Consider the following 13,873-nt stretch of genomic DNA (forward strand, 5'->3'; position numbering starts at 1 on the left):
TTTCTTTTTTGGAGCACTTTGAGAGTTACACCACCCTTTAACAGACAGACCCACGCTTGTCGCTGCTGCTTTAAGGATGCAGGTGCGGCTACAGCCCACACATTTCACAAAGACCGAAAAAAAAAGAACAATATTTTAATTGTTTGTGTAGCACACTTTGAGGGTGTCACCACCCTTTAACAGACAGACGCACGCTTGTCGCTGCTGCTTTAAGGATGCAGGTGCGGCTACAGCCCACACAATTCACAAAGACAGAAAAAAGAAGAAGAATATTTTTATTGTTTGTGTAGCACACTTTGAGGGTGTCACCACCCTTTAACAGACAGACGCACGGTTGTCGCTGCTGCTTTGAGGATGCAGGTGGAATCTAGACAGGATTTGGAACCGAGGACACACTACCTCCATCAATTGTCTAAATCCCACTGCACTAATGGCGGATACCGGACGCACGTCTAACACCAACATAGCAGTCAAGGCCTCAGTTATACGTTTTGCTTCAGGATGACTGCTGTCGTACTTCATCCTCATCGCTAGGGACTGTTGGAGGGTCAATTGTTTAGTAAAAGTAGTGATGTTCCTACTTCCTCTCTGGGATGATGAACAACTCCCAGCAGCAGCAATAGCACTAGGAGGAAGTGGTTCTTGATCTTTCCCTATTTTATTTTTATCGGAGAAAGTTTGGTCCTCCATTTATGTTATATTGATATATACGTGCGGCTAAAGCGCACACAAACACAGAAAATATTTTTTTATTTTTGCTGGAGAGTAGTGGACTTTGTGGGTTACACCACCCTTTAAGAAATGAGCCAGCCGGCTCTTTACTTATGGGACACAGGCGCACGCTTGGCGCTGCTCCTTTGTTGATGCACGTGCAGCCACAGTGCACACAAGTCACAAACACAGAAAATATATATTTTTTTGTTTTGGAGTGTACTTTGGGGGTTACAGAACCCTTAATGGTCAAGCCAGCCGGCCCTTTACTTATGACACAGGCGCACGCTTGACACTACTTTGTTGATGCACGTGCGGCTACTGCGCACACAATTCACAAACACAGAAAATAATTTTTTTTTTGGTTTGGACTGGAGTGTACTTTCGGGGGTTACAGCACCCTTAACGGTCAAGCCAGCCGGCCCTTTACTTATGACACAGGCGCACGCTTGGCACTACTTTGTTGATGCACGTGCGGCTACTGCGCACACAATTCACAAACACAGAAAATAATTTTTTTTTTTGGTTTGGACTGGAGTGTACTTTCGGGGGTTACAGCACCCTTTAACGGTCAAGCCAGCCGGCCCTTTACTTATGACACAGGCGCACGCTTGGCACTACTTTGTTGATGCACGTGCGGCTACTGCGCACACAATTCACAAACACAGAAAATAATTTTTTTTTTGGTTTGGACTGGAGTGTACTTTGGGGGTTACAGCACCCTTTAACGGTCAAGCCAGCCGGCCCTTTTTTTTATGACACAGGCGCACGCTTGGCACTACTTTGTTGATGCACGTGCGGCTACTGCGCACACAATTCACAAACATAGAAAATAATTTTTTTTTTGGTTTGGACTGGAGTGTACTTTCGGGGGTTACAGCACCCTTAATGGTCAAGCCAGCCGGCCCTTTACTTATGACACAGGCGCACGCTTGGTACAACTTTGTTGATGCACGTGCGGCTACTGCGCACACAATTCACAAACACAGAAAATAATTTTTTTTTTGGTTTGGACTGGAGTGTACTTTGGGGGTTACAGCACCCTTTAATGGTCAAGCCAGCCGGCCCTTTACTTATGACACAGGCGCACGCTTGGCACTACTTTGTTGATGCACGTGCGGCTACTGCGCACACAATTCACAAACACAGAAAATAATTTTTTTTTTGGTTTGGACTGGAGTGTACTTTCGGGGGTTACAGCACCCTTAACGGTCAAGCCAGCCGGCCCTTTACTTATGACACAGGCGCACGCTTGGCACTACTTTGTTGATGCACGTGCGGCTACTGCGCACACAATTCACAAACACAGAAAATAATTTTTTTTTTGGTTTGGACTGGAGTGTACTTTGGGGGTTACAGCACCCTTTAACGGTCAAGCCAGCCGGCCCTTTACTTATGACACAGGCGCACGCTTGGCACTACTTTGTTGATGCACGTGCGGCTACTGCGCACACAATTCACAAACACAGAAAATAATTTTTTTTTTGGTTTGGACTGGAGTGTACTTTGGGGGTTACAGCACCCTTAACAGTCAAGCCAGCCGGCCCTTTACTTATGACACAGGCGCACGCTTGGCACTACTTTGTTGATGCAAGTGCGGCTACTGCGCCCACAATTCACAAACACAGAAAATATATTATTTTTTTAGCACTTGGGGGGAGCACCCCTGATGGACAGAGCACCCCCTGGACAACACTACAGCACCCCTTTAGGACTGGGACACTGCACAGGTCTTTGGAGTGGACACAGCCCCTATGGAGAACTGACTGCACAACACAGTCCAGCCAGCCCCTATGGACTTTGAAGTAGTGGACACAGCCCCTATTAACAACAGCAGCACAGCACAACACAGCCAGCCCCTATGGACTTTGAAGTAGTGGACAACAGCAGCACTACACTACACTACACTACACTACACAGCCCTAACTCCCACCCTCCCTCTTCACTGTCCACAGCCGAGTGAGAAAATGGCGCCGACGCGGGTACCTTATATAGGATCCAAAACCCGCGAGACTCGGAAGGTGGGATGATGACGTTTTGCCTCGATTTCAGATCCGAGTCAGGCGGGAAAAGTCGAGCCTGACTCGGATCAGACTCGGATCGGGGGGGTTCGGATTTCAGAAATCCGAACCCGCTCACCCCTACTTTTTATGTTGTGTTATTAGTCTATCCAATAATGTGCAGTATGGTTAGAAAAGAGACGTCTGATATTGATGTGTTGGAACTGATACCAATTTAAGGTTTGATGATAATCCCACATTACACATGAAAGTTTCTAATCTACTCCCCTTTAACATAACCAGCACAATGGTCATTTATGAGTAGAATCGGGAATCTGTTTAGAGTAACACATTTTTGCCACAATAACCATTAATGCGCCAGTCTTTATGTGATACATATATAAACATACTATGTAAACAACTTATAGTAATATATATATAATCATTTTTATATTTATTCTTTATTTCTTTTTTTTTTTTTGATCCCGGGTAATAAGAAGTGTATCTTTAATACACTCTTATTTTAATAAGGGTTAATTATTAAAGGTTAAGTATTACTGTATGTGTCCATAATTATATCCTATATATATTCTTTTACTATCTATTATACACCAGAAAGACTATTTTGTTCTTCTGTGTCTTTGCAATAAAGTTGTGATTGTGTCGGTCACAGAGGCTGTCTGGTAGCACCACCAACGTACACAAATTACATTAGTTAAGACCAAGATGTTGGTGATTTGATTATTTACTTCTATTCTGCATTATTATTATGATTTGCTAGTGCAGACTCTACATGACTTTGGGGCCCATTTATCATTGAATATTTGAGGTAAAATCCCGAAAACACACGCTTTCGGGGGTTTACCTGAAATATTAAGTATCCCCCGAATGTATCAAGGAGGGACCGCAGCAGGTATCTCCGATGATGTCATTTTCGCCAATTTGAAATATCCCCGTATTCAATTACACCGGTGCGAAAAGTCAATGTAAAAAAACAGGGATAATATTTCACCAGCATTAGCAGGTGAAAAAAAATGCAGAATTGGGGTTTAGGGGCGCAGGCTTAAAAGAAATAGCCTGCACCCTCGGGAATGCCACCTTAAAACGAATTGTGCAAAAAAAAGTATATAAAAATAGGGACACCCCAAAAAAATTATTAAAAATTTTGGGGAGAAAAAAAAAATAGGGGAACAGTGTGCCTGATTCAGACCCAGGAGCAATATGCGATCGCTCGCATTCAGGAAGGGGACGGCTATTCAAATGATGCGGTCGCACTGCGGCTCGCAAGGACGCCCCCTATGTCTTAGCAAGCGGCGGCAATGAGCATACGCAATTGTTTAAAGACGCCCCTTTGCCACTCGCAACACACGTCATCTCCGGGAATTGTATGATTAATCGGGAGCCATCGGAGCTGCTCGCAACCCTTGTGGTTGCCTTTCCCTCCCGCAAACACAGCGATCGGTGAGGGCTGAAATACATGCAGGTGACGTGTACAATGACGCTGCTTTGCTAATTATGCACTCCCATTAAACGCTGTTTTGGCTGTCTGACACACCTGCGTTCACACATCCACTCCCCCGATTACAAGCACCTTCCCCTGTTACCACCCACAAACGGCGCTATCTGTCACTCAAAGTAGCGGCCAGATAGTGCCATACGAGTGGCCGTTGTGCGATCGCAATGACTGGCTTGCGCACGTGCACTGCGAATTATACGCATGCGCAGTTAGCAAAATATCGCTCAGAGAGCGAGTGATCGCCCCGTTGCGACCGGGTCTGAATCAGGCCCAGTGTTTAAAAATAAGGAAATAGGTTCAGGGGTATTCTGTGAGTATGCGGCAGGTGTATTCTAGTATAGGCTATTAGCGGTAGGTGTATTCTAGTATAGGCTATTAGCGGCAGGTGTTTTCTAGTATAGGCTATTAGCGGCAGGTGTATTCTAGTATAGGCTATTAGCGGCAGGTGTTTTCTAGAATAGGCTATTAGCGGCAGGTGTTTTCTAGTATAGGCTATTAGCGGCAGGTGTATTCTAATATAGGCTATTAGCGGCAGGTGTATTCTAGTATAGGCTATTAGCGGCAGGTGTTTTCTAGTATAGGCTATTAGCGGCAGGTGTATTCTAGTATAGGCTATTAGCGGCAGGTGTTTTCTAGTATAGGCTATTAGCGGCAGGTGTTTTCTAGAATAGGCTATTAGCGGCAGGTGTATTCTAGTATAGGCTATTAGCGGTAGGTGTATTCTAGTATAGGCTATTAGCGGCAGGTGTATTCTAGTATAGGCTATTAGCGGCAGGTGTTTTCTAGTATAGGCTATTAGCGGCAGGTGTATTCTAGTATAGGCTATTAGCGGCAGGTGTTTTCTAGAATAGGCTATTCGCGGCAGGTGTTTTCTAGAATAGGCTATTAGCGGCAGGTGTTTTCTAGTATAGGCTATTAGCGGCAGGTGTTTTCTAGTATAGGCTATTAGCGGCAGGTGTATTCTAGTATAGGCTATTAGCGGCAGGTGTATTCTAGAATAGGCTATTAGCGGCAGGTGTATTCTAGTATAGGCTATTAGCCGCAGGTGTATTCTAGTATAGGCTATTAGCGGCAGGTGTTTTCTAGTATAGGCTATTAGCGGCAGGTGTTTTCTAGTATAGGCTATTAGCGGCAGGTGTATTCTAGTATAGGCTATTAGCGGCAGGTGTATTCTAGTATAGGCTATTAGCGGCAGGTGTTTTCTGGTATAGGCTATTAGCGGCAGGTGTTTTCTGGTATAGGCTATTAGCGGCAGGTGTATTCTGGTATAGGCTATTAGCGGCAGGTGTTTTCTAGTATAGGCTATTAGCGGCAGGTGTATTCTAGTATAGGCTATTAGCGGCAGGTGTTTTCTAGTATAGGCTATTAGCGGCAGGTGTTTTCTAGTATAGGCTATTAGCGGCAGGTGTTTTCTAGTATAGGCTATTAGCGGCAGGTGTTTTCTAGTATAGGCTATTAGCGGCAGGTGTATTCTAGTATAGGCTATTAGCGGCAGGTGTTTTCTAGTATAGGCTATTAGCGGCAGGTGTATTCTAGAATAGGCTATTAGCGGCAGGTGTTTTCTAGAATAAGCTATTAGCGGCAGGTGTTTTCTAGTATAGGCTATTAGCGGCAGGTGTATTCTAGTATAGGCTATTAGCGGCAGGTGTATTCTAGTATAGGCTATTAGCGGCAGGTGTATACTAGTATAGGCTATTAGCGGCAGGTGTATTCTAGTATAGGCTATTAGCGGTAGGTGTATTCTAGTATAGGCTATTAGCGGCAGGTGTTTTCTAGTATAGGCTATTAGCGGCAGGTGTTTTCTAGTATAGGCTATTAGCGGCAGGTGTATTCTAGTATAGGCTATTAGCGGCAGGTGTATTCTAGTATAGGCTATTAGCGGCAGGTGTATACTAGTATAGGCTATTAGCGGCAGGTGTATTCTAGTATAGGCTATTAGCGGCAGGTGTATACTAGTATAGGCTATTAGCGGCAGGTGTATTCTAGTATAGGCTATTAGCGGCAGGTGTATTCTAGTATAGGCTATTAGCGGCAGGTGTTTTCTAGTATAGGCTATTAGCGGCAGGTGTTTTCTAGTATAGGCTATTAGCGGCAGGTGTTTTCTAGTATAGGCTATTAGCGGCAGGTGTATTCTAGTATAGGCTATTAGCGGCAGGTGTTTTCTAGTATAGGCTATTAGCGGCAGGTGTATTCTAGAATAGGCTATTAGCGGCAGGTGTTTTCTAGAATAAGCTATTAGCGGCAGGTGTTTTCTAGTATAGGCTATTAGCGGCAGGTGTATTCTAGTATAGGCTATTAGCGGCAGGTGTATTCTAGTATAGGCTATTAGCGGCAGGTGTATACTAGTATAGGCTATTAGCGGCAGGTGTATTCTAGTATAGGCTATTAGCGGTAGGTGTATTCTAGTATAGGCTATTAGCGGCAGGTGTTTTCTAGTATAGGCTATTAGCGGCAGGTGTTTTCTAGTATAGGCTATTAGCGGCAGGTGTATTCTAGTATAGGCTATTAGCGGCAGGTGTATTCTAGTATAGGCTATTAGCGGCAGGTGTATACTAGTATAGGCTATTAGCGGCAGGTGTATTCTAGTATAGGCTATTAGCGGCAGGTGTATACTAGTATAGGCTATTAGCGGCAGGTGTATTCTAGTATAGGCTATTAGCGGCAGGTGTATTCTAGTATAGGCTATTAGCGGCAGGTGTATTCTAGTATAGGCCGTTAGCGGCAGGTGCTTTTTTGCAGATTTTTTTAAAAATTAGTTTAGGGACTTAAAAATATGCTAGCACCCATTTTCATGTACCCCAAATTTGATGGGACCACTTTTAAAAATGAAAAAAAAAAAGCTAAGTGCTCTTCTGCATCACTTCTTCAATATCGGGAAAAAACACCTGCCGCCGCTATTTAAAAATGCAGAACACATTCTGCAGGGCTAAACGGGGGTATCCAGACTGAACCCCCATGTCTGGACATCTTTAGGGGGTTCCTAGGAACAAAGACCAAAAATTTACATTACTTTTCGCCGATCCAGGTTTAGCCGGTTCCCGATTTCTCTACTTTTAAATTGAATACTGGGATAAAGCGGGCACGCGCCCAATACTTTATCCCGAGAAAAGCTCCGATGTGGAGTGAAAAGTCCAGCATGGCCCCCTCGCTCCCTAATTGAATACCCCTATTAGAGTCTGACAAAGAAGCTGCTGATTGATATTGGTTAAAGAACTAAACTACATACTGCAGTAACGCAGCTCTAATGGCGGCTCTTCAGCGTTTTCCTGCTCTCTATTAGGACTGCGTTACCCTGGTATTGTAGTTTATTTATTGTACCATTATCATGTAATGTACAAATGATGGAGTAATGTATTAGAGAGTGATGTCATGGAGTACTTGCCATGGTCTGGGCACTGTAATTAGTCCATTGTGATGTCATAGCCCTGTCATACAGACTATTGCTCCCAGGCTGTAACAGGCCAGTGTCACCACAAGCAGACTAAAGACCAGACCTATCTTACCATCTTCTTGGTAAGTGACATTTCCTAGGCTTTCTATTGGGCAGAATGGGCAGTAACATGATGCAGAAACTAATAGCAGTATAATAATTATCAGTATAAACCTGTATTCAGTAATAATTAGCAGTAACAAAGCAAATGTCAGGTCTGAGGCTGACCCTCTGTATGTATGGGTATGATTATTATTATTATCTATTATTTATATGGGGCCACAAGGGCCCTGCAGCACCTTATGTAGAAGCAGAACATACATTACTATTACATAGGGCTGATTCTGAGGTGAGAGTATAGCAATTAGTAACTTTCCACCTGGGCAAAACCATGTTACACTACAGGTGGGGGAGATGTAAGATGTGCAGGGAGTGTTCCATGTGGGAGGGGGGTGTCTGTACTCTAATCTAAATTACTGTGTAAGAATAAAGCTGTCCAGCATTTGTAGGCTAAATGCAAAAATAGCCAGTATTTACCCTGCAGCTTATATAATCTATGGATTTGCCCCCCTTGGCATCGCTGCGTGCAGTTACTCAATTAGAGGCGATTTTGCAGCCGATTTCACCAATGACCGTTTTTCGCATAAAAACTGGAGACAACTTTTCTCCAGCCTAGGGCAGGCGAAAAAATTAGCAAAATCTCTATTTTTGGGTAAAAATGTGGGGATTTCTTACAGAACCCTTTGGGCAGCGCCCCTAAAGATATTTTAGCAAAAAAACATTTGTAAGTTGCGTAGTTTGGCGATAAATGACCGCTGAAATTTTGGTTAAAAAAAATAATAAAATTTTATGTGAAAAATGCATTTAATGTATTGGGTCTGGTATTTCGGATGGCCATAAAAATGCACCAAGTGTTTTAAGCATCGCACATAGCTGGCGCAGGCGTTTTTTTAAAACCACTTAAATAACACCTGTGTCAGTTTAAGGCACTTGGTGCATCTTTATTGCCCTCCGAAATACCAGACCAAAAATTTCAGCAGATGCGTTTCGCCAAAGTACGCAACCTACAATTTTTTTTTCGCTAAAGTATCATTAGTGGGGCTGTCCAAAGGGTTCTGTAAGAAATCCCGAAATTTCTAACCAAAAATACGGATTTTGCACGTAATATCGCCACTAATTGAATACCACCCGTAATCGGGATGTAGTTGATATCCCGGCTGTCGGGATGCTGATGCTTAGAATGCCGGCACCGGAATCCTGACACCAGTCAGAATCCCGGCGGCAGCATCTCGGCGGTAAGTATTGGGGTTAGGGGGAGAGATAGGCACTAGGAGGAGGATTAGGTTTAGGCTGTGGGGTAGGGGGAGGATTAGGTTTATGCTATGAGGGAGGGTAAAGTTTAGGATGCGGGGAGGGAGGGTTAGGTTTAGGGGCAGTGGTTGGGTTAGGATACCTATCTGCCGGCGTCAGTATCCTCCTAACTCTGTCAAGATGTTGGTAACGGAATTCTAACCGATGGGACCCTGAGGTCTGGCATCCTGTATCCACATCATTTACACCTCCACATACCTGTCCCCCTTCAATTACACCTCCACATACCTGTCCTACATCATTTACTCCTCCACATACCTGTCCTACATCATTTATACCTCCAAATACCTGTCCCACATCATTTACATTTCCACATACCTGTCCTACATCATTTACACCTCCACATACCTGTCCTACATCATCTACACCTCCACATACCTGTCCTACACCATTTACACCTCCACATACCTGTCCCACATCATTTACATCTCCACATACCTGTCCCACATCATTTACACCTCCACATATCTGTCACACATCATTTACGCCTCCACATACCTGTCCCCCATCATTTACACCTCCACATACCTGTCCTACATCATTTACACCTCCACATACCTGTCCTACATCATTTACACCTCCACATACCTGTCCTACATCATTTACACCTCCACATATCTGTCCTACATCATTTACACCTCCACATACCTGTCCTACATCATTTACACCTCCACATACCTGTCCTACACCATTTATACCTCCACATACCTGTCCCCCTTCATTTACATCTCCACATACCTGTCCTACATCATTTACACCTCCACATACCTGTCCTACATCATCTACACCTCCACATACCTGTCCTACACCATTTACACCTTCACATACCTGTCCCACATCATTTACATCTCCACATACCTGTCCTACATCATTTACTCCTCCACATACCTGTCCTACATCATTTATACCTCCAAATACCTGTCCCACATCATTTACATCTCCACATACCTGTCCTACATCATTTACACCTCCACATACCTGTCCTACATCATCTACACCTCCACATACCTGTCCTACACCATTTACACCTCCACATACCTGTCCCACATCATTTACATCTCCACATACCTGTCCCACATCATTTACACCTCCACATATCTGTCACACATCATTTACGCCTCCACATACCTGTCCCCCATCATTTACACCTCCACATACCTGTCCTACATCATTTACACCTCCACATACCTGTCCTACATCATTTACACCTCCACATACCTGTCCTACATCATCTACACCTCCACATACCTGTCCTACACCATTTACACCTTCACATATCTGTCCTACATCATTTACACCTCCACATACCTGTCCTACATCATTTACACCTCCACATACCTGTCCTACACCATTTATACCTCCACATACCTGTCCCCCTTCATTTACATCTCCACATACCTGTCCTACATCATTTACACCTCCACATACCTGTCCTACATCATCTACACCTCCACATACCTGTCCTACACCATTTACACCTTCACATACCTGTCCCACATCATTTACATCTCCACATACCTGTCCTACATCATCTACACCTCCACATACCTGTCCTACACCATTTACACCTCCACATACCTGTCCCACATCATTTACATCTCCACATACCTGTCCTACATCATTTACACCTCCACATACCTGTCCTACATCATCTACACCTCCACATACCTGTCCTACACCATTTACACCTCCACATACCTGTCCCACATCATTTACATCTCCACATACCTGTCCCTCATCATTTACACCTCCACATACCTGTCCTACATCATCTACACCTCCACATACCTGTCCTACACCATTTACACCTCCACATACCTGTCCCACATCATTTACATCTCCACATACCTGTCCCCCTTCATTTATACCTCTCCTGGGTCTGGGTGCAGCATCGCAAAAATGTGGTCAGACCCCCGAGAATGCAGTGTTCGGGGGTTTACCCGCATTTCTCAAATGCACCAAGCCCCAAAATGTAATGCATACCGGGGGTGGGATGAACTAAATGGAAAATGTGTCAAAAACTAAATTTTCATGGTTTTACTGCGTTTTCCATATGTACTATTGGCTTGTCGCCGGGGCTCTGATGCGGAGGGTAACGCCAGGTTTTGCTGGCTTTACCATATATAAGCCTATGGCCTATGAGCTTCTACCGCATTGCGCTGGTATGAGGCATCCCATCGGATCCCTCCCAGCATGCCCTGCGGCCGCCACATCACTCTGCGCATGAGCAGATGAGCTCCTGGGTCATGAAGCCGTAAGTCTAGGGCGCAGCGCTGATCGCAAAGAACAGCTCATATCGGAAGAGCCATCCTTTGCTGTACTGATGGCTTATGTTAGTGCATAGATCAGTAACATTGCGATGTCTGGCGGGATGTACTCTGCACGGTTAGTACATCACACCCGGGGCTTGGATGCAAAAATGGCGTTACCCTATAGAAGCCTATGAGATGTGAGAGGGATCCAATCATATCCCTCCCAGCACCCCCCTGCGGTGTGCGCGTCCTTCTATACATGTCCAGTAGGACAGCAGAGGGATTTCTGGGTCATAGACCTGGAGGTCCCTGATTTGCAAAGGACCGTTCTTACCAAGAGAGCTCCCTTTGCGAGTTTCTTCATGCATAGCCGGCACGCATGTGAGTTTGGAATTGGAATACAAATGGAATTTGCCATGAGAGCGGCTGGCAGGACCCAGCTCCCACCTAATTGGATTGACCCCTCAGAATCAGGCTCATAACACAAAGTGAGCAAGTGAGACAATGACATACAGGATCACAGATTACCATCTAGATAATAATGGAGGATGACCTGTCCCCGTTACTGTTCTGCATTTCTCCACCAGATGTATTATTATGTTTATACGTATATTATATCATATATATCACAATTTTTTTTTTAACTCAACAGTTCCAACTATGCCTGAAACAATGAAGCAAAGAACACCATCATCTGCTGCCCGCATTTGCCGTGCGCTATTCTGTAAGCTAAGTAGATAAAGCTGTGACATTATATGACCCCTTTCTGTGATTACATAGTGTACACCTTGGGGGAGTCATGCAGTTCCCTATGCCTAATACAAGGGGATAACTACCATAGGTTCTGGGGGTGCAGCCCATGGATGAGGGGCGTCCATCTTCCCCGATAAAGTTCCATGTGTTGTACAGGATTTCCATCACTTGGCGGTACATAAGGGACCATACATACGGGATGTAGTCAATATAACGATGGACGGGAAGCTGCCTGACTAAATCTCAGCGTTGAAATCCCAATTTGGGACTAAAGATAGGCATCTAAATCCCAACAGATGGCTTCCCGAATGTAGGTAATCCACCTACTGTTAGCTGCGGAGGGGGAGGGTTAGGCACCCCCAGGATGGTCAGGTTTAGGGTGCGGAAAGGGGGGTAGGTTTAAGCACCCCTGGGGGGACTTAGGGTTAGGCACCACTAAGGGAGGGTAAGGGGGTAAGGGTAGGGTTAGCTTTCTTATCATAGCCATCGGAATTCATCATGTTCGAGCTTCCAGCATCGGTATCTCACCTGGCGGCTATACCCAACCCCTTACATACCGCTGGCATGGGGCCACAATATCTAGTTATGCCCCTAACCCATGGCCATCCCCTAGGCCTTCAGGTGTTTCGAGCTTCCCCCCCAACAATTGTCCTGACAGTTTTACCTTAAAATATATATTTTCCCGACTTTCTCACCTGCTCAAGTGCGCACAAAAAAATCACAAATTCCCTCTGAAAAATCAGTGTCGGTTGGAATTGGATTGTAAATGGAATTTGTGGTGTGAGATCGCTGTGATAGAGGATGTCAGGACCCAGCTCCCACCTAATTAGAATGCCCCTCAGATTCAGGCTCATAACACAAAGTGAGACAATGACATACAGGATCACAGATTACTATCTAGATAATAATGGAGGATGACCTGTCCCGGTTACTGTTCTGCGTTTCTCCACCAGATGTATTATTATGTCTATACCTATATTACTGTATATAGATTACTAATTTTATTTTTGTACTCAACAGCTCCAATAAAGCCACCGGAGAGGAGGAGGAGGAGAGACATGCTTATACGTAAGCTAAGTAGATAAAGCTGTGACATTATATGACCCCTCTGTGATTACATAGCGTACACATTTGGGGAGTCATGCAGTTCCCTATGCTAAATACAAGGGGGTAACTTCCATAGGTTCTGGGGGTGCAGCCCATGTATGAGGGGCATCCATCTTCCCTGATAAAGTTCCAAATGTTATATAGAATTTACTTAATTTGGTGGTACATAAGGTACCTTACATACAGTTGCTATGAGGCCCACAAATATCAGCATCCCCACTGCGGGCTACTCAATGATAAGTATTGGGGTTAGGTTTAGGGGTTAGGATTAGGCACTAGGGGGAGGGGGAGGTTTAGGCTACAGGGAGGTAGGGTTAGGTTTAGTGGTAGGGGTAGAGGTTGGGTTAGGACACTTGCCTGCTGGTGTCAATATCCTAACTCTGTCAGGATGCCGGCATCACAGTTATGACCGATGGGATTCTAAACGCCGGCATCCCTTACCCAATCCAATTAATATTTTTTTATTTATTCCAAACAAAGGGCTCTATCCAATTAGGTGTGAGTTTGCAAATGTGAGTTTGTCTCATGACACATCATTTACACCTCCACATTCCTGTCCTACATCATTTACACCTCCACATTCCTATCCTACATCATTTACACCTCCACATACCTGCCCCACATCATTTACACCTCCACATACCTATTCTACATCATTTACACCTCCACATACCTGCCCCCATCATTTACATCTCCACATACCTGTCCTACATAATTTACACCTCCACATTCC

The 13,873-nt window shown here is 44.6% G+C and overlaps 1 protein-coding gene across 1 annotated transcript in view; it reads left to right on the top strand.

The window, feature by feature from the left end:
* Positions 1–13,873, top strand: part of LOC148516787 (uncharacterized) — a 63,861-nt gene that overhangs the window by 4,646 nt on the left and 45,342 nt on the right. Inside the window, exons 2-3 of the mRNA XM_088479559.1 lie at positions 11,933–12,004; positions 13,054–13,101. Of these exons, the coding sequence (XP_088335685.1) occupies positions 11,941–12,004; positions 13,054–13,101 (112 nt within the window). The 5' untranslated portion in view covers positions 11,933–11,940. The remainder of the gene's footprint in view (positions 1–11,932; positions 12,005–13,053; positions 13,102–13,873) is intronic.

Source organism: Taudactylus pleione, unplaced genomic scaffold, assembly GCF_031769625.1.
Source record: "Taudactylus pleione unplaced genomic scaffold, aTauple2 ptg000241l, whole genome shotgun sequence".
NCBI lineage: Eukaryota > Metazoa > Chordata > Amphibia > Anura > Myobatrachidae > Taudactylus > Taudactylus pleione.